Consider the following 17,985-nt stretch of genomic DNA (forward strand, 5'->3'; position numbering starts at 1 on the left):
GGGATCATGGTGGTTAATTTGATAACACATGTATGGGGATGGCGCATGGTGAAGCGTGTATCATTTGGTTATGTTTTGTGTGTAGTGCCGTTCTCCTGTTCTAACTGTACTTACTATTTATTGTCAATATTGGTATGTTAATATGTGGTTGTATATTATCGTAACTCCTGTCAGTCAGTCTATCCACAAATGCTTGTTGACAATCTAAAGACTATTTAAGTTATCATCAAATTGTCCTTAAATTCATACACAGTGTTTAAGCCTTAAAGGGACAATACCACTCTTGCTGGCTTGAAAGCTCCAGAAAATAAATAATATCTCTATCTAAGTACTAGATGTTTAAGTGTCCTACCTGTTGTGTAAATTATCCATTACATCCTATTTTACTTGTCCAGAGGGTTCGAAAATATTTGTAAATCGAAGTTTCATTTGGAAAGGTTTACGTTAGACGTTTCAAACCATTATGTTGTATTTTTCAAAATTTTTAAATAAGGTGTGTTAAGATGAAATTTGTATCGTCAATTACTTGGAATATTGTAAAATAGTACAATTTGTTGACCAGAATAAAGATTGGGACATATTATTCAGTTACAACAAGAGTGGTATTGAGCCTTTAAGGTTACCCTAATAATTTTCAACCATTTCTGATAATAACGGCCAGATTTATTATGGCCCTTGATGACTTTGAAATTTCCTGGAGATGCTTCAGAGACCAAAGAATAAATATGTGACAACCCTGATGGACTGCTCAGGCTGCTGTGGGCATATGTTTCATTGCTTGGCAACCTTTCTTTTATTTTGTAAGTGAAAACAAACTTTATCATTATCTAGCTGTGGGCATATGTTTCATTGCTTGGCAACCTTTCTTTTATTTTGTAAGTGGAAAACAAACTTTATCATTATCTAGCTGTACAGTTATTTTGTTTGAACTAACTTCATTTTGAATGTCTCCCAATTGGACACCCAAATAGATAAACTTCTTTTAAAACCCAAAACTGTTCATAACTAGTCTCTTATGGTCAGAGCTCTTTTAGTTACCGGTATCAAGCACCTGTTTTATGGAATAATCTACCATTTATTTTAAGATGTTGCAAATCTCCATATCTTTTAAAATCCAGCTTAAAACTCATTTATTTAAACAAGCTTTTAACTGAATCAGTATGTACAACTGTTAAGTGCTTATCCACGAGAAAACCATGCAAAATCGTGCAAAATCGGGAAGGTGAGGGGTCGGCCGATTCCATTCATATTCATAGGGTTTGGTCATGCCCATGAGACTACTCGATAGCCAAAACTGCCGATCTCAGAAATTGACCCTAGCCGAGATACGGCAGGCAGGTGTTTTGGGGGCTTTTTTTTCATTTTTTCATCAATTTTAGGCAATGTTAGCCGCTGTTTTTCAGGTTGTAAATGAGTACTTATCAAACAAATAATGATTCGATATATTAGGCTAGGTAGTAATGTTTCAAAAAAATGAAGAAAGAAAAATCTATCTTTCCACTCAGGGGTGCCATTTGGTTATTCCTGAAGTGTATAAATCAAACCTTGTAAAGTACCCTAACTTTATGCCGCGATATCTCCACTGCCGCGGGGTCCCATGAATTCTTTTTGTGGTTAGTGGGTAATTTTGACAAAAATCGGATAAATTCGACAATTTTACGAGGCTTTATCCCCAATATTATCAAACTGATATTCAAACAAATGTAGTATAATACAGACGCCTTTACAGCTGCTATGTTTTCGCAACATAATGTTCATATGACAACTCTTACTGCAACTGGAAGTGAAAATTTGCTAAAATTCGCATTATTTCACTCTTGATATGTACAGATCTCATTATAAGCTGCAGTTGAGAGAACTGTCATAGCTCACAGTAGTCATTGAATAGTAAAATGTAGGCCTAAATCCTCAAGATTGGAAAATAAATTCTACACTTTAAAAAGTTCCAGGTCAGCACGACTAAAAAGGAAAGATTTTTTCTTTTCTTTCAATTTTCAGGACCGATGTTATCTTTACCTCTACCTGCGACCAACGAGTTAATCATCTCTATTTAGACTATACCCTACCTACAAGTAGTAGTCCTACACTCTTAAAGTACGGTGATCATCATCTTCACAAAAAGCCCCAAAAATAAACAAAAAACTTGTTTTTTTCAATTGGCTTAATGTAGCAATGTATTATATTAGGTGTGCGTATATATCAGAATATCGAAAAGCAACAATTGGTACTAGTAGTAGAGTAGTTTTATACATGTTGGTCTAACTCGTAACATTTTTTTTTAACTTGTTGTACGTAAAGCAGAAAGTGCAGATTGCTCTCTGAGGTAAGAATATACAATCGCAGATTAAATACTAAATTGGGCAATGCCCGTTATTGACCTTGTGAGTCAATCCTTAATCCTCACAAAATATCAAATATATACAAAATTTACTTTCGGGAGGGAATACTAATCCTTACAAAATATCACATCTAATTACATTCATGAACCCTCACAAAATATCAAATGTACTACAAAAACTATGTTCATAATTTTTCACAATATATCAGAGACATTCAATGAATCCTTTCCTTACAAAATATCAAATACAGTATTATACAAAATTTACATTCATAAACCCTCGCAAAATATCATACAAAATTTACATTCATAAATTTTTACAAAATATCAGAAGGATAAAATAGTGGAAGTACCTCATGAATCTAATCTCCTCAATATATACTCAACCAAATTAAAAACTTGACACTGATGAATTTCAACAAATTTTTTTTTCTGGTAAGTCAAATAAATTTTAAAGTGTTTCTAACGATAGTAAGTAGTAAGAAGCCTTTAATTTCATCAAATTGTAAAGTCACGTAGATCACGTGACTTTTGAGCATATAAAGATGAAAAACACGTGCAAACACAAACTCGTGAGGTCAATCGATGCAAGTTTGCTTAAACTGAACACGCACACGTAACTTGAACTGGAAAAACAAATTAAAATTGTTATTTTCATCTTTGTTAGAAAATGCCGCGCCTTTCAAATGTAGAACGTCTATGTGCTATAGGTAGGCTCTATGCTGGTCAGTCTGTGGTCACTGTTGCAAGAGCCTTTAATTGTTCACGCCAGACAATAATTAATCCTAGAATGAGAGTGCTTCAAATTGGAACTATTGCCGATGCCCAAGGGCGGGAGCGCCACGTGTTACGTCACTCCAGGAAGATCAAGCAGTACGATTACGTCATCTTAGAAACAGATTTGTCACTGCAACGTCCACAAGTAGAGAGATGTTTTATGGAAGGGTAACTGCACAAACTGTTCGAAATCACTTGCAGGCTGCTGGTCTTCGAGCTCGGAGGCCCTATAATGGACCAATATTGACACCTCTTCATCGCCGTAACCGACTTGTGTGGGCCACAAGACACATAAGATTTACTCAAAGACAGTGGAATTCGGTTGTCTTTAGTGACGAATCTCGATTCACTTTCAGATTTGCCGATGACGGGGTCCGAGTGTACCGCAGACGAGGTGAACGTTACGCTCAAGTATGCGTCAGAGAAGTTGACCGATTTGGTGGCGGCAGCGTCATGGTTTGGGGTTCTTTTTGTGCACATGGACGTTCTCCTCTTGTTGTTGTCCAAGGGAACTTAAATGCTGTCCAGTACAGGAATCAGATTTTGCAACCTGTTCTTCTTCCGTTTATGCAGAGACATGAGCCTGGACTAACGTTTCAACAAGACAATGCTCGACCCCATACAGCAATTGCTACTCAGAATTTTTTAAGAAATGACGGTGTCCAAGTCCTGGATTGGCCGTCGCTTAGCCCCGACCTTAATCCTATTGAACACATCTGGGACGAACTGGATCGACGTGTTCGTCAGCAAGTGAATCCACCACTGACGTTGCAGGACCTTCAACATGCTCTTGCTGAGCAGTGGCGACGTCTTCCTCGGGTAGTGTTTACTAATGTTCTGAGATCCATGAGTTGACATTGTGTGGCAGTACGAGACGCTAGAGGAGGCCACAACCATTACTAAACACTTTATTCCGATTGTTCTCCAAGTCTGTGAATTTCATTTTGGGGGGTACTGTGACATCACGAACGTATTCTTGCTTTCTGTTGATGTCAAGGTCGTCTGTGCACAACATAACACTAAAATAGTTGCCTTAAACCAAATATTAAAAATCTAGTCCCAAAAATCCCGAGTGTCAAGTTTTTAATTTGGCTGAGTATATATCAGGATCTATCAGCTGGATGGTGTTACTATCATTGACAAATAGTAAATATCATCAGGACGGTGTTATAATCATTGACAAATAGTAGATATCAGCAGAACGGTGTTATAATCATTGACAAATAGTAAATATCAGTAGAACGGTGTTATAATCATTGACAAATAGTAAATATCAGCGGGACGATGTTACTATCATTGAAAAATAGTAAATATGAGCAGGACGGTGTCATTGAAAAATAGTAATTATCATCAGGACGGTGTTATAATCATTGACAAATAGTAAATATCAGTAGAACAGTGTTACTATCATCCATATTTTGTCACTATATTGATCAGAACATATCATATCAGATGATCCAATATCAAAATTGTCAAAACTTGGACAATGTTATTGCGCATGCGTATAAAGATATATGAAATTTTATTTTTTTTAATCGAGAGACCTTGTACCCATTTACTAACAACCACAAAAAGAATTCATGGGACCCCGCGGGAGTGGAGATATCGGGGCATAAAGTTGGGTACTCTATAGGGTTCGATTTATACCCTTTAGGAATAAACAAATGGCAACATTCGTGGGAAGGTAGATTTTTCTTTTTTCATTTTTTTGAAACATTACTACCTAGCCTAATTTATCGAATCATCATTTGTTTCATAAGTACTCATTTACAACCTGAAAAACAGCAGCTAACATTGCCAAAAATTGACGAAAAAATGAGCAAAAAGCCCCCAAAAACACCTGTTTGCCTTATCTCAGCTATGGTCAATTTCTGAGATAAGCGGTTTTGGCTATCGAGTAGTATCATGGGCATGACCAAACCCTGTGAATATGAATGGAATCGGCCTACCCCTCACCTTCCCGATTTCTGCATGGTTTTCTTGTGGACTGGCACTTAAAGCAATAATTGCATTTTTAAGTCATTTAACAAAACATGTTAAAATAAGGCCTTAAAATACATATACACAGTCGTAGCTTGTTAAACAATAATCCTAAGTCCTATAATTCACTTGTGTCAGATGTATAATTCTTTGAAAATCCAACCTTGCTTTTTATATGGAAATGTGGTTGTATATTGCCGTCGCCCCCGTCCGTCCGTCCATCGGTCCGTCTGTCCGTCCATCGTCCACAATTTCTTGTGAACACTCTACAGACTACATTTATCATCTGATTGTTTTGAAATTGATATATGTTGTTTGCTGTGGTGAGATGAATAAGCCTATGTAATTTCAATAACTTCTGTTAATTTCTTCTGGAGTTATGGCCCTTGTCTCACTTTGTTGCACCTTGTGAACGCTCTAACGACAAAAGTTATCAACCTATCTGTATGAAATTTATATGCATCATTTAAATTAGTAAAACAAAGAAGCCTAGTGAATTTCAGCAATTTTTGTTAATTACATTTAGAGTTATGGCCCTTGTTTCACTTTGTTGAATCTTGTGAACGCTCTAATGACACCTCTTATCATCCGAACTGTTTGAAATTGATATACATCATTTAAATTAGTGAAATGAAGAAGCCTATAGAATTTCAGCAATTTCCGTTAATTTCTTCTGGAGCTATGGCCCTTGTTTCACGTTGTTGTACCTTGTAAATGATCTAACTACAAAAGTTATTATCCGATATGTATGAAATTTATATGTATCATTTAAATTAGTAAAACGAACAAGCCTATTGAGTTTCAGCAAATTTCCGTTAATTACATCTATGGCCCCTCTTTAATTTTGTTGAATCTGTGAACGCTTGAACGACAAAAGTTATTACCTAATCTGTATGAAATTCATATGCATTATTTAAATTAGTGAAGTGAAGAAGCCTATTGAATGTCAGCAATTTCCGTCAATTACGTCTAGAGTTATGGCCCTTGATTTACTTTGTTGAACTTTGTAAACGTTCGAACGACAAAAGTTATCATTCAATCTGTATGAAATTTATATGCATTATTTGAATTAGTAAAACAAAAAAGCCTGTCGAATTTGAACAATTTCTGTAGATTACTTCCAGAGTAACAGCCCTTGTTTTAGTTTTAAAAACCTTGTGAACCCTCAAACGCTGAAAATTATAATGTCATCTGTATGAAATTGTCTTTTAAATTCCCCTAATTACCTACAAAAGAATAAATATGTGACAACCCTTGTCGACTGCTCGGACGATTTAGCTGCTGTGGGTGTATGTTTTGTTGCCTGGCAACCTGTCTTTTAGGTGTGCAAGTTATCAGTTTAACATCTTATTATCTTATTGTTGTTTTTGTATGATTACATCGTCAGTTTGTAAAGTGCCCCTGAACATGTTATATGAAAGGGTGTACTATAAACCACATGGTAGCAATGCTTCAAATTGAACTCAACAAAACAATAAAACTGTAAAATCTAATAATGTGAAATCTATCATGGAAATAACTAAAACACAATCCATACATATTAATGCAATTATAGAATGACCTAACTTAGGGATGGGTGGGAAAAATATTAAAACATGTACAGAGCAAATAAACTAGTGGCAAAAACATGTACAGAGCAAATAAACTAGTGGCAAAAATCTGATTCCCTTAAATATAGAAATATACCTTAACCTCAAAATTACAATATTTCAGGTGCTTAAAGACTTTCCTGAGGAAATGAGAGGAGAAATCAGTCTACATTTACATAAAGAAATTCTTTCATTGCCCATATTTGAAAATGCTACCCAAGGATGCCTGAAGTCAATATCTCTCCAAACTAAGCGTATATTCTGTGCTCCTGCTGAATTTTTAGTACGACGTGGAGATACAGTTAATTATATATACTATTTATGTAGCGGCTCTATGGAAGTTTTAAAAGAGGATATGGTTGTAGCCATTTTAGGTAATAAAATTTGAATATATTGAGCTTTGTTGGAATATCTGACAATGCATTTATTGCATCTGATTGTTTTCCTACTCTCGAACATCATATTGTGAAAATTAGTTATGAAAGTCCACATTTTCCATCTAATTCCATAAATCAATTTGGTGCAAAGAGGTCATAAGAGGACTATTTCAATTTTCAGTACTCAGCAATCTTTTGTTCCTAGTTATCATCGCTTTGCCGAAGACTTTGTTACAGTTTTAATGGATTTTTATTTGCTTACACTGAAATGAGAGCGTACAATGTCGTCACCCATGTTCTTTGGCTGGTTGTCTTGGTAACGTGATAGAGGTTACAGTTTTTAATGGATTTTCTTCCATTCCGAAAATCTTGTTCATAGGACAGAGCCAGCTGTCTTAAACACTCTTCAGCCATTCATTCCAGAGTTACTCCACTTTCCCAAAAAACACTGTTAACAGGATTAATGCTACAGTTTTTAACAGATTTTTTGCAAGTTTGTGTAAGGATTAACTCTATCAATATTTAGCATTGTGTGACTTCTCATTCAAGAGTTACCTCCACCTTGTCAAAGAGGAGCTATACCGCCTTGTCAAACATCTTGTCAGTGTGATACTATCACTGATAGAGGGGATAGTTTTTAACACATTTTTTTCAGATTTGGTTTCAATTATTGGGATAAATATAGGTGGAACCCCATCGATAATCAAAGTTATTCCCCTTTGGCCACAAGCTTTGTTAAAGTTATATTCCCACAAAAGTATTTATCAGGTGGTTTTTTCCAATAAATGTATGACAATCTTGGTATATATGGAAAGTATAAACATCCAATCTTACTAGAAAAATACTGGATGCCCTGAAAAACACCCATGGAGCGCATACAAGACAGTAATGTGAGGGTTTCCCTAACCGGCAACCTGACGTTTAGGAATGTCTGCTCGACTGATGTCAGAGGTTCCATGCAAAGATTGTCTAATCTGAAGGGTTTTTTCCCAGATAAGCTGCTGTCTATGGATCTGGTCAATGGGAATATTTTGACACTTTCCATGATCTTAATAAAACTTGGTATATCCCTGATAAATCATTTAGATTTTGGATCAGTTTGATTTTGGACCTAATTGTTTGTTTGCACTAGCTGGGATTGTTGGCTAGTCCGAATGTCAAAGTTTTTTTTAATCAAACTTGTGGGGATTGTTTGGTATATCATATGTAGGATTCAGGTCAACTCACATCAATTTTATGTAGCGTTATTGGCCTGAGTTTATTATTGCTTCCATCACAAAGCTGGTGGTGGCCCTATTTTGGTTGACTTTTTTGTTTATTTTCATTCAAAGGTGAAACTTGTCATTGGGTATCATTTTATTTCAGGAAAAGGTGATTTATTTGGATCTGATATAAGTTTTGTGGAACCAGTGAGTACATCACATGGTGATGTTCGCTCTCTAGCTTATTGTGAACTTCAGTGTCTTAATATTCGCGGATTAATAGATGCTTTATCTCTTTATCCTGAATTTGCTGAAAAATTTGCAGAAGACATTCAACACGATTTAACGTATAATTTACGGGATTGTCGAGATGATGAAGATAAGGTGAGTGATGTTGTGTCTTATTGTGTCATCTCTTTTAAATTTATTTGTCTTCTTTTGTGCATTTGTTTATGAGAGCAAAATTTCGAATTTGCAGGTCTGGGGGCAGATGCCTTCAAGAGGTTATTTTGCTCATTCTCAGATGTAGGTGCAGACTCGCCAATATAAATCAAGAAGTTTTTCATGGTCAAAATGAGTGTGTAACTTGTAAACTGACGAATTTGTTGACATTTCTATGATAACACAGCAGATAGCGAATTATGAAAAAAAAAAAGTGTGACTTTTCACCACTGATGACTGCGGACAAGGTTTTTGGCACACCAAAGACAGAATAAGTTAAAACGAGTCAACATAGGTTCCCCAATCCATTTCCATACACATACACATGCCATACATTTATGCTAATTTTACAATTACTTTGAGTTCGTTTTCCTAAATTTTAAAGTTTATTCTGATGAATAAATTTCCTTTAATGTGAGTAAAGATAATGAAGGTTGATTTTTTTAGGAAGATGATAGTACAACAGTACCTGTTATAACTCTTCCTTCAATATCAGAAGATGAGGAAGAATATGTTGATGATGATGGTGACAAGCCACCAGCTTTGTTGACAAGAAATAATGATATTGATGATATAGATGCAGGCGATGACATCGATCCTACTTCAACACCTCTTTTATCTCGACTACGATCCAGGTCACTAAAACTCTCCAATGGTGATATTATGTCCAGGTAATAATAGGCTTGCATGTTCACCACAACATTTAAGTCCCATATGTAACTGTTTCTCAACACAATTGTTTCACTACCTGGACATTTTGTTTCATAATTTGAAGAGGGTGGGGTAAATTTCAGGGGAGGGGACAGTGTCTGTGACAGCTATTTTTACACAGGGAAACTAAGTTGTAATATATAGTCTGGATAGACAGATAAAGCCCTGCTATATATGTAGTCTGGAAATGTTATGTTATTATTACATATTATGGTCTCTGTGTTTCTAATAAAAACAACTGGTCAAAATGCTTTACATCAATTAAACAAGTTTCATTTGGCTTGATGAATGATTTTGTCTTGTTTGAAACTGAATTTAAACGACAGCAGTTGTCTCATGGATTTATATTAATTCTCCCACAAAACAAACCTTGCCCAAATTTATTCACATTAAGAACGTGTCCATGAGAAAACAATGCAGGGGTATGTCATCAATATCAATCAAACTTTGTTTACTTTACCCCCATGGGCCACTGACCACATGGGCTACTGACCACATGAGTAAAAATGGCCTATTTTAGCCAATAAAATAGTATTGTTTTAGTTGCATATTGTCCTACGCCTTTCGAAGGAAGCAAGGGGACTGTTTAAAAGGGGCTGTCCGTCCGTCCGTCTGTCTGTCTGTCACACTTTTTAGGACACACTAACTCTCCTTCTAATTGAGCTAGAATGTTCAAACTTGGTGTAAGTGTTTATTAGGTCAGTACCGTGAATGAGTTCAAAGATGACAATTTTCTGCTTAGGGTAAGCAGAGATAAGCAATTTGATTGCTTGATGCTTTGGGACACGGTAACTTTAGTTCTAATTAAGTGAGAGTGATGAAACTTAGTGTATAGTTTCATTACATCAGTGCCTTGACTAAGTTCGATAATGAGCATTTTCGGCTCAGGAACACAATAACTTTGGAACACAATAACTCTCCTTCTAATTGAGGTACAATATTCAAACTTGGTGTAGGCGCTCATTTGGTGAATGCCTTGACTGAGTTCAATGACTAACATTTCCTACAAAAACTAAGCAGAGCTAAGCAATTTCATTGGTCAATACTTTTGGACAAGATAACTTTGATTCTAACTGATGGAGAGGGATGAAACTTGGTGTATAGTTTCACTACCAGGTACTTCAAAACCTTGACTGAGTTTGATCGTGAACATTTTATGCTTAGACTAAATATATATAATCAGTTTGATTGCTCAATAATTTTGAAAAAGATAAATGTGCAGTTAATGTATTATCAATTATTATCACTGAAAATATTGAAAAATTGATTTCTGAGGAACTGTCGGATTCTGAGGTCTGCCAACATAACATGTGGGTTAGTGGTCCATAAGTGTAGGCCTAGTGTCTTATCACACTTTGCATGGGTTTCTGTGGACTCCTTCTTAAACCCGAATATTTCTACACTTGTAAGCACTTTTCAGTTTTTGATGTTTGATTTGTTTTTGTAAAGTCTGTCTGTGAAATCTTGGGTTGACTACACATACTGACGTAATTTGGAAGATTGGTTTTCTGGGGGGTTGAGGATTCTATATAGGAAAAGGAACATAATATAGTTTTAAAGGTCTGTAGTAATTGAGCAGAAGAAAACAGTGAATGATATATATGTAGTGTTAAAGTGATAAATGTATTGTTATGTATTTGTTTGTGGCACAGTATTACCGGTAGCTTCAAGCAGTTAAAGTTAGCCAAGTGGTTATTACCGCCATCGCCACCGACAAGTAAGAGGTATCTGCCATTAAATATAAAAAAGTTTAATATTCATGTTTTATTTGCACATTAAATTTCAGTATGGAGCCATAGGACATTCCACTTTTCTTTACCGCATGGAGGTCGTAAATATTTCACTTCTCATAATACTTGTTAAATCCTAAAATACACAAACACCCAAAAACCACTTAACCTAAGTAAACAGGTTAATGGGAAATGTTAAAATTTTATCACCTCTGTTTGTTGAAACACTTTTCTTACAAACTCACAAATATCGAGCATTCGAGATTTTAATTAGAAATAATTATTATCTTTTTATTATCATAAATTTTGACAATAACGAAGACAAGAATGTACATATTGAGATGTAACATCTTTTTGTTTTATAGTTTTTACAGGTTATTTAGGAAATAAAAGTCTGTCCTTCCACAATTAATTGAAATGTATGTTCATGGGAGTCAGAGTTATCACATTGATCAATGGTTGCTTGTATGGCTCTACCTCATAGTATGATTCACTTGAAATCTATGCTCATTGTTTAAGTTCATGAGAAGCAGAAATCTATTAATTTGCAACAATTCACAATAATTACTATCAGAGTTATAGGCCCTGAAATTTATACACCGCATTTATGTTGATTTTCAACTATTTATTTACAGTGTTTATATTCATGAAAGAAAAAAAGTCTATAGATTTTCAATTTGGCTGCACGTACAGGACTCCTAAGTTATTATCTGATTGGCCTTAAATTTATACGAACCGAAACTAATCAGGTCAGAACTAGAATCCAAACAAATTCTAATTATTTATGGTAACTAGAACTGTGTCTGATGATTTAATTAATTAAGATCCAAACTGAACAAAACATCCACCATGATATTAATATTACAGTATTAAACAAACAGCCACCATATATTAAGAGAAGTGAAGATATTGGTGAATTGATGAGGGAAAGAAAGGCGGGGGTATCTAGCATGACTGCACTTATTCTTATTTGGCATGATCTGCACAGAGCACCTTTAAAGTCAGTTTTAATATTAACCTTCATGTATCAATATTGGTGTATTGTGGGCGGGCACACTACACGTGTACATACAACCATTGACACATTATATTTTAGAGTTGCAGGAATCTACAATAGAAATTCAGAACTAGTTGGTTACAAATTGCAAAATTCCTGATCTTACTTAACAATGAAGGAGAGAATTTCTCACAGCAATAGGTTAATACATAGTAAAACTATTTATTGATTTATTTAACTTATAGATTGAAATGATCATAGTACTATCACTATAAAATATATGGGTTTTATATAAATCAGTTTACATTTTCTGTTTGCTGTGTACCATGGTGTTAACTTGTGACAAGACAGCTATAGTCTGTATCAATATTAATAATTATTTACTAATAAATGTTACCTTCATACCTCAATATACATGATAATAAGCCAGTACATCGGTTAATTAGAAATAGTGTATTGCATCCTTGTGAGTAGCCATTTTATTTCGTACACATCCTTTTGTTGTTTTTTTTCACATTAATCCGTTTTCAATTAAAAATATATTTATTTAATTAAAGTAAGAAAGGTGTTTTTTATATACCGTAGATGTGAGTACATCTAAATTCATGTTTGAGTAAATTGGCGTACTTATGTAAAAATGGTTCATCCCTCGCCACATGAGTTAGTATAAAGGTACAGTGTATATAAGAAAATCGGAGTAGGTTAGGGTTAAAAAGGTGTATCAACATTGTCACATTTCATTTTCTAGATATGCACTTTAAGTTGGACATAATCTTGCATGGAGCTGGTCTATCATAATTTATTTATAATATAAACCTACAATTAACAACATTACTAACATAAAATTTATTATTTCTTAATCCCTAATGCATACAGGGTAATTTTCGTTTTTAGATGAAATAAGATGCCTTAATACTCTGCTGAAAAGCAGCCAGGCCTGGACGCAATACAAATCCAATGACCAACTTGCCCCTCTTGCCCCTGCACCCTACTAGCTACGGGCCTGGCAGCTGCTGTAGATATATTTAAAATATCATATAATGTTTGTAACTAAATTCCAATTGTTCACTGTGTTTAAATATATAAAATTTTTTGTTTCACACATTAAATGTATATATCTATTTGCAGGATTTATATTTTAACTCGTACACCAATATAATTTAATAACCAGGAAATAATAGATTGGTTGTTTTCTGGGGTAGGGCAGTTAGATGTAAAAATCGTTCAAATCTGGATACAAGCACCAAAATTTGGATAGATCTCTGTTTATTTAATAATAAAATCCTGTTATCCACTTCCGTCTTATCTCTACACGAATTTTACCCACTGGACTGATTGAGATAAATTTTGTTTGTCCACATATTGTTGTTGATCGGATATTGCTGAAACGTAAGATATATGTTTGTTTCCCACATAGAGTTGTGCAATTTCTTCGGTTATACCCCTTTCCTTTTACGTATAAATAAAATGAAATGAGGTTTAACGTCCTACTGTTCTGCTCCCAACTGGGCTAATGAAGATGGGCATGCACCATACAGTGTACCTATGATGAAAATTTTGCCCGGACAGCGGCACTATGGCCTACTCTTATATCGAATTCCAACTGTCAAGGGATCTTTTACGTGCACGCCAATGTGTACATGGGACCTCGGTTTTTCATCTAGTCCGAACGACTAGATAGCTGTCCTTGTCAGGCCCTCCGTCCTGCATCACTGACAAGGGGGAACCACGCCGGAAGATCTGGATGAACTTTCTCTGTCAATGCGGGGATCGAACACCCGACCTCCAGGCTCTTATCCACCTAGGCACCACGCCCCCCCCCCTCCATACACACACACAAACACACACACTTTTACATATAATTGTGAACTATGTACAAAGGGTGGGGACCCCCCAGGGGACACAGTTTTTGATCTGATTCGGATAAAATATGTGGCGTTCGAATTTGGTCTGCACCAGACCGCAACTTCTCGGATTAATGCTAGGTTCCCACTATCACGATGCGTGCTGTGATTTAAATCATGGTTTTAATCGTGAAGTAATCGTGGTAATCCTATCAGGTCTTATCATATATCGAGGTCAGCCGTAGCAATCATGTTGATCGTATCGAAAAGTATCTGCACGTACCAGATCGTGGACTCAATAGGGGAAATCTTATTTAAGCACAATGTTAATGATGGACAAAATCTGTGGAACCTCTAGAGCCCTCGATTGTTTGTCCGATTTCGATGAAACTGAACGTATAGATCAAAAGATCTTTGTAGAGTTCGATTTTGGGTACATCAAACCACAACTTCTTGGGTTATGGCCCTGAATTGTACAAATTTTGTGGACCCCTCTAGAGCCCCAAATTTTGGTCCGATTTAGATGAAACTTAAAATATATGTTGAGGATCAATAAAATAGGAGAATTTGGTTCGACTTTATCTCAAACAGTGAAATTTCCTTGCTAGGAAGTCGACTTTCTTGTAAATGGCTTTCTTGTAAATGGATTTTCGAGTATCTACATTTGAACGATTTTCCTGTTTTTTAGGGGGTGGGGGTGGGGAGGGGTTGTTGCAGTTCGCTGCTGAACGAGCGACACTCTTTAATCATTTAAATGATTCTGATTCGTAAAGACAAATATGTGAGCTTAGAGTACTTTGCCTACTTTTATAAAACTATGATCATTTATATTTTACTGATTTATTTGCAATTTTAGGTCTGACACATTACAGCAGGAAGGAAATACTCCACGAAAATTTACTTCATCCCTGCATGGCATGCGAAGATCTAACTCTATGGGGACTCGTCTTCGATATAATAGAAATCACAAACTACGACCATGTCGAACACTTCCTAGTTTAAATCAAGGTAAAGTTGAAACGTGTACTCTCTTCTTATCTCTGTGGCCATCAAATAAAAACAGGATGGATTATGGCCCCTGATTGTACTAGAAATCGTGTTTTAGATGAAAATTAAAAATGGTTAGGATAAAACAAAAAATGTTGGATCTGTTGTATGTTGGTTCTCGAGTTTACCCATTGGCTTACATTTACAATGTTTGTCATCCCTCTAGGGTCGACAATATTTGTCCAATTCAGATTAAACTTAGAAAAATATGTGTTCAGGATCAAATGTTCGATTTTGGTACACATCAGAAATTCCATTCTCGAGTTATAACCCTGCTTTGTACGCAAAATGTGAAATATATATGAGGTTTGGGGACCTTCCATTGGGTTTATACCATGTTTATTCACTGTGAATATGTGAAGCATTGCAGGGGATAATGAAAGGATGGGCTCTATTGATTTTCCCCATTCCGGGTCCATCTGGTGCAAGATGTGGATGTATCTTATATGACAATCGCATGGTCGGCCTTATCCATTACATTAGTCCATTACATCATTGTAATTACGTTATTTTAAAATATCAGTAGTTATCATTTGAATTATCCACTGTTTAGTATTTTTTTTACCTTAGATGATGATTTGTGCGTGTATTAAAATGATATATTTATTTCTCATTTTACAGTATACTTAGTTGTAAATCAAAAAGATATTGCCCTATAAAATTGCATATGCAGAATTTAAAATTCTATGCATTGAATAGGCTAGACTGATGAAGAACATGAAATGCCTTGTTGTTTATTTCAGGCAACACTGTAAAACCAGAAGAAGGTCAATACCAGGGTCTTCAGAAACAAATGGAAAATACTAGAACCAGTGTCGATAATCTTGAGCGTAAAATGGGGTGTTTAAGTAGTGAGGTTCGTCGAGTCAGTAATACTGTGGAACAGTTACTAAAAGTGATAACCAGCTCGGGTAGATTCCTGAATCTTACTGAAACTCTAGCTTCTCCAAATTTATCCCCCAATTCCCCAGGGGAATCATCATTTTCCTTTGAACCGAATGTTGAGGAGAGTTTACCGAATTTACTTGGTTCTAGTATGTTGAGTGTGGGTAGTGACGGTATGATTAAAAGCGAAAATAGTATTCCACATATGGTGTTCTCACCATGTTGTTCAGCTGATTCCTACATAAAAGGCTTGTCATTGTCTTCTGAAAATTTACCTTATGATAAACAAGCTTCAGAGTTGTATAACAGACAGTATTTAAGGTCACCTAAACAAACACGCCTTTCCGTACCGACAACAAATCTTGTGCACAGTCCTCGGGCAAATCAAAAAAGTCACAATCACATTCTTAAATCAAAATCTGCTAATGATATGAAGGAGGAATTTAGTGATTTTAATGAACTTAATACTTGTGAGTTTGAAACAAGTGTGACTTGTTTGGGGAATCCTCATCTAGAAGGAAGTAATCCTGTGTGCGAGAACACTAAGGTACTCAATACAGGAGAGGAGATGGCCGTAAATCAACCTACAAGTAAACTTGATGTTAATGATCAAGGTTCATTGATTGTAACTACTGAACTTTGATTATCATTATTAGTGACTGTTTAAAGTTGTTGTTTTTTTTTTTAAATCTTGCCTATTTTGGATTTAAAATCTTGTCTATATTACATAGTCCTCGTTATTGTATATCTTTCAACATTTTGAAAACGGTTTATATTTTTAACTTCTTTTCTAGAAGTTATTCGTTATTCTGATTTGAGTGATTTGACCATTTTATGATGTAAACGCAGACTAAATATCTGTATATATTGGGTATTTCAATATTCCAGGTCCATCTGTACTTCCACAAGCTGAAGTTTGTATTATATCTACAGATCAAAGCTTGGTTTTTTTTTCTTTACAAATGCCCAAATTATAAATTTTGAACACGTTTCAGTTTACCTGTTTAATTTTAAAACATATGGTTTTTAAAACTTTCTAAGTAGACTTTTTTTAGTATGCATATCGCAAAGTATTTGTATAATATTGGTCCCCTATTTTATTATTGTACATCACAAGATATGCCCATAAGCTTTAGACAACCTATATAAATACTTTCTTTGCAAGAAAAATATTTGCTATGAAGGATACGTTTTCAGACAAGAATCTTACCAAAGTGGAGAAACTGTAAGTCAGTTCGCCACATATCTAACCCCTACACGTAAATTTACATAATGTAAACGATACCATCACTGATCAAGTTGTCGCTATATTGTTTTTACAGTGTGCTATCAACTTTAGATCCCATTATATTAATGAACATACCGTGTGCTTTGACTTTTGGATTAACTACACCACTTTTAATACAAGTGTACAAAATAACTAAATGTGATCAATCGAAATAAACTCAATTTCCATGACTGAATCGTTCAGATTGTTAACAAAATAAGAAGATATTCAATTCATTATTGAGAATTATATTTATAGAACTGACAGTTGTCCATTGCTGTGGATTTTTAAAATTTGTTTAGTGTCCATATCGCATAACAAATGTATAATAACTGGCCCCCTTATATAATATAAATGTACAATGCTCCTAAGAATCTGAATAATAGAGACTATCTTAAAGGACAATATTGGTGTCAGTCATTATTACATATGTGATAGAACTGGTTAAATACATTCCAAATATAATTTTAACACAGAGATCATTGCTACGGGAGACGTGTAACAAACACAAGAAGAAACGGGAAGTGACGCCAAACATGACAAACACGAGTTGTCCTTCTATATAACTGAATGAAGTAACGAGCGATAACAGACAAACGATCGAATTTCATTTCAGTGATAATTCCGTTGAAGTTGAAAGGTTATTATATGGGACGGTGAGAGAGTATCTCACAATTCAGAAATAGAATTGGCTGTCACTAGATAAGGGACACAAGAAAAATAGAAAAATCCTGTGCATTCCCCCGTTTTTATTCATTCTGTTCTTAATAAAAACATGGTAATGCACGGACTTAATTTTC

General features: G+C 35.1%; 1 protein-coding gene across 1 annotated transcript in view; it reads left to right on the forward strand.

Moving 5' to 3' along the window:
- Positions 1 to 17,679, forward strand: part of LOC126832520 (potassium voltage-gated channel subfamily H member 8) — a 109,726-nt gene extending 92,047 nt beyond the window's left edge. Inside the window, exons 10-15 of the mRNA XM_050563332.2 lie at positions 6,809 to 7,058; positions 8,427 to 8,647; positions 9,152 to 9,375; positions 11,068 to 11,139; positions 14,843 to 14,994; positions 15,777 to 17,679. Of these exons, the coding sequence (XP_050419289.1) occupies positions 6,809 to 7,058; positions 8,427 to 8,647; positions 9,152 to 9,375; positions 11,068 to 11,139; positions 14,843 to 14,994; positions 15,777 to 16,561 (1,704 nt within the window). The 3' untranslated portion in view covers positions 16,562 to 17,679. The remainder of the gene's footprint in view (positions 1 to 6,808; positions 7,059 to 8,426; positions 8,648 to 9,151; positions 9,376 to 11,067; positions 11,140 to 14,842; positions 14,995 to 15,776) is intronic.
- The last annotated feature ends 306 nt before the right edge of the window (positions 17,680 to 17,985 follow it).

The sequence above is a fragment of the Patella vulgata genome, chromosome 9 (assembly GCF_932274485.2).
Source record: "Patella vulgata chromosome 9, xgPatVulg1.2, whole genome shotgun sequence".
Lineage (NCBI taxonomy): Eukaryota > Metazoa > Mollusca > Gastropoda > Patellidae > Patella > Patella vulgata.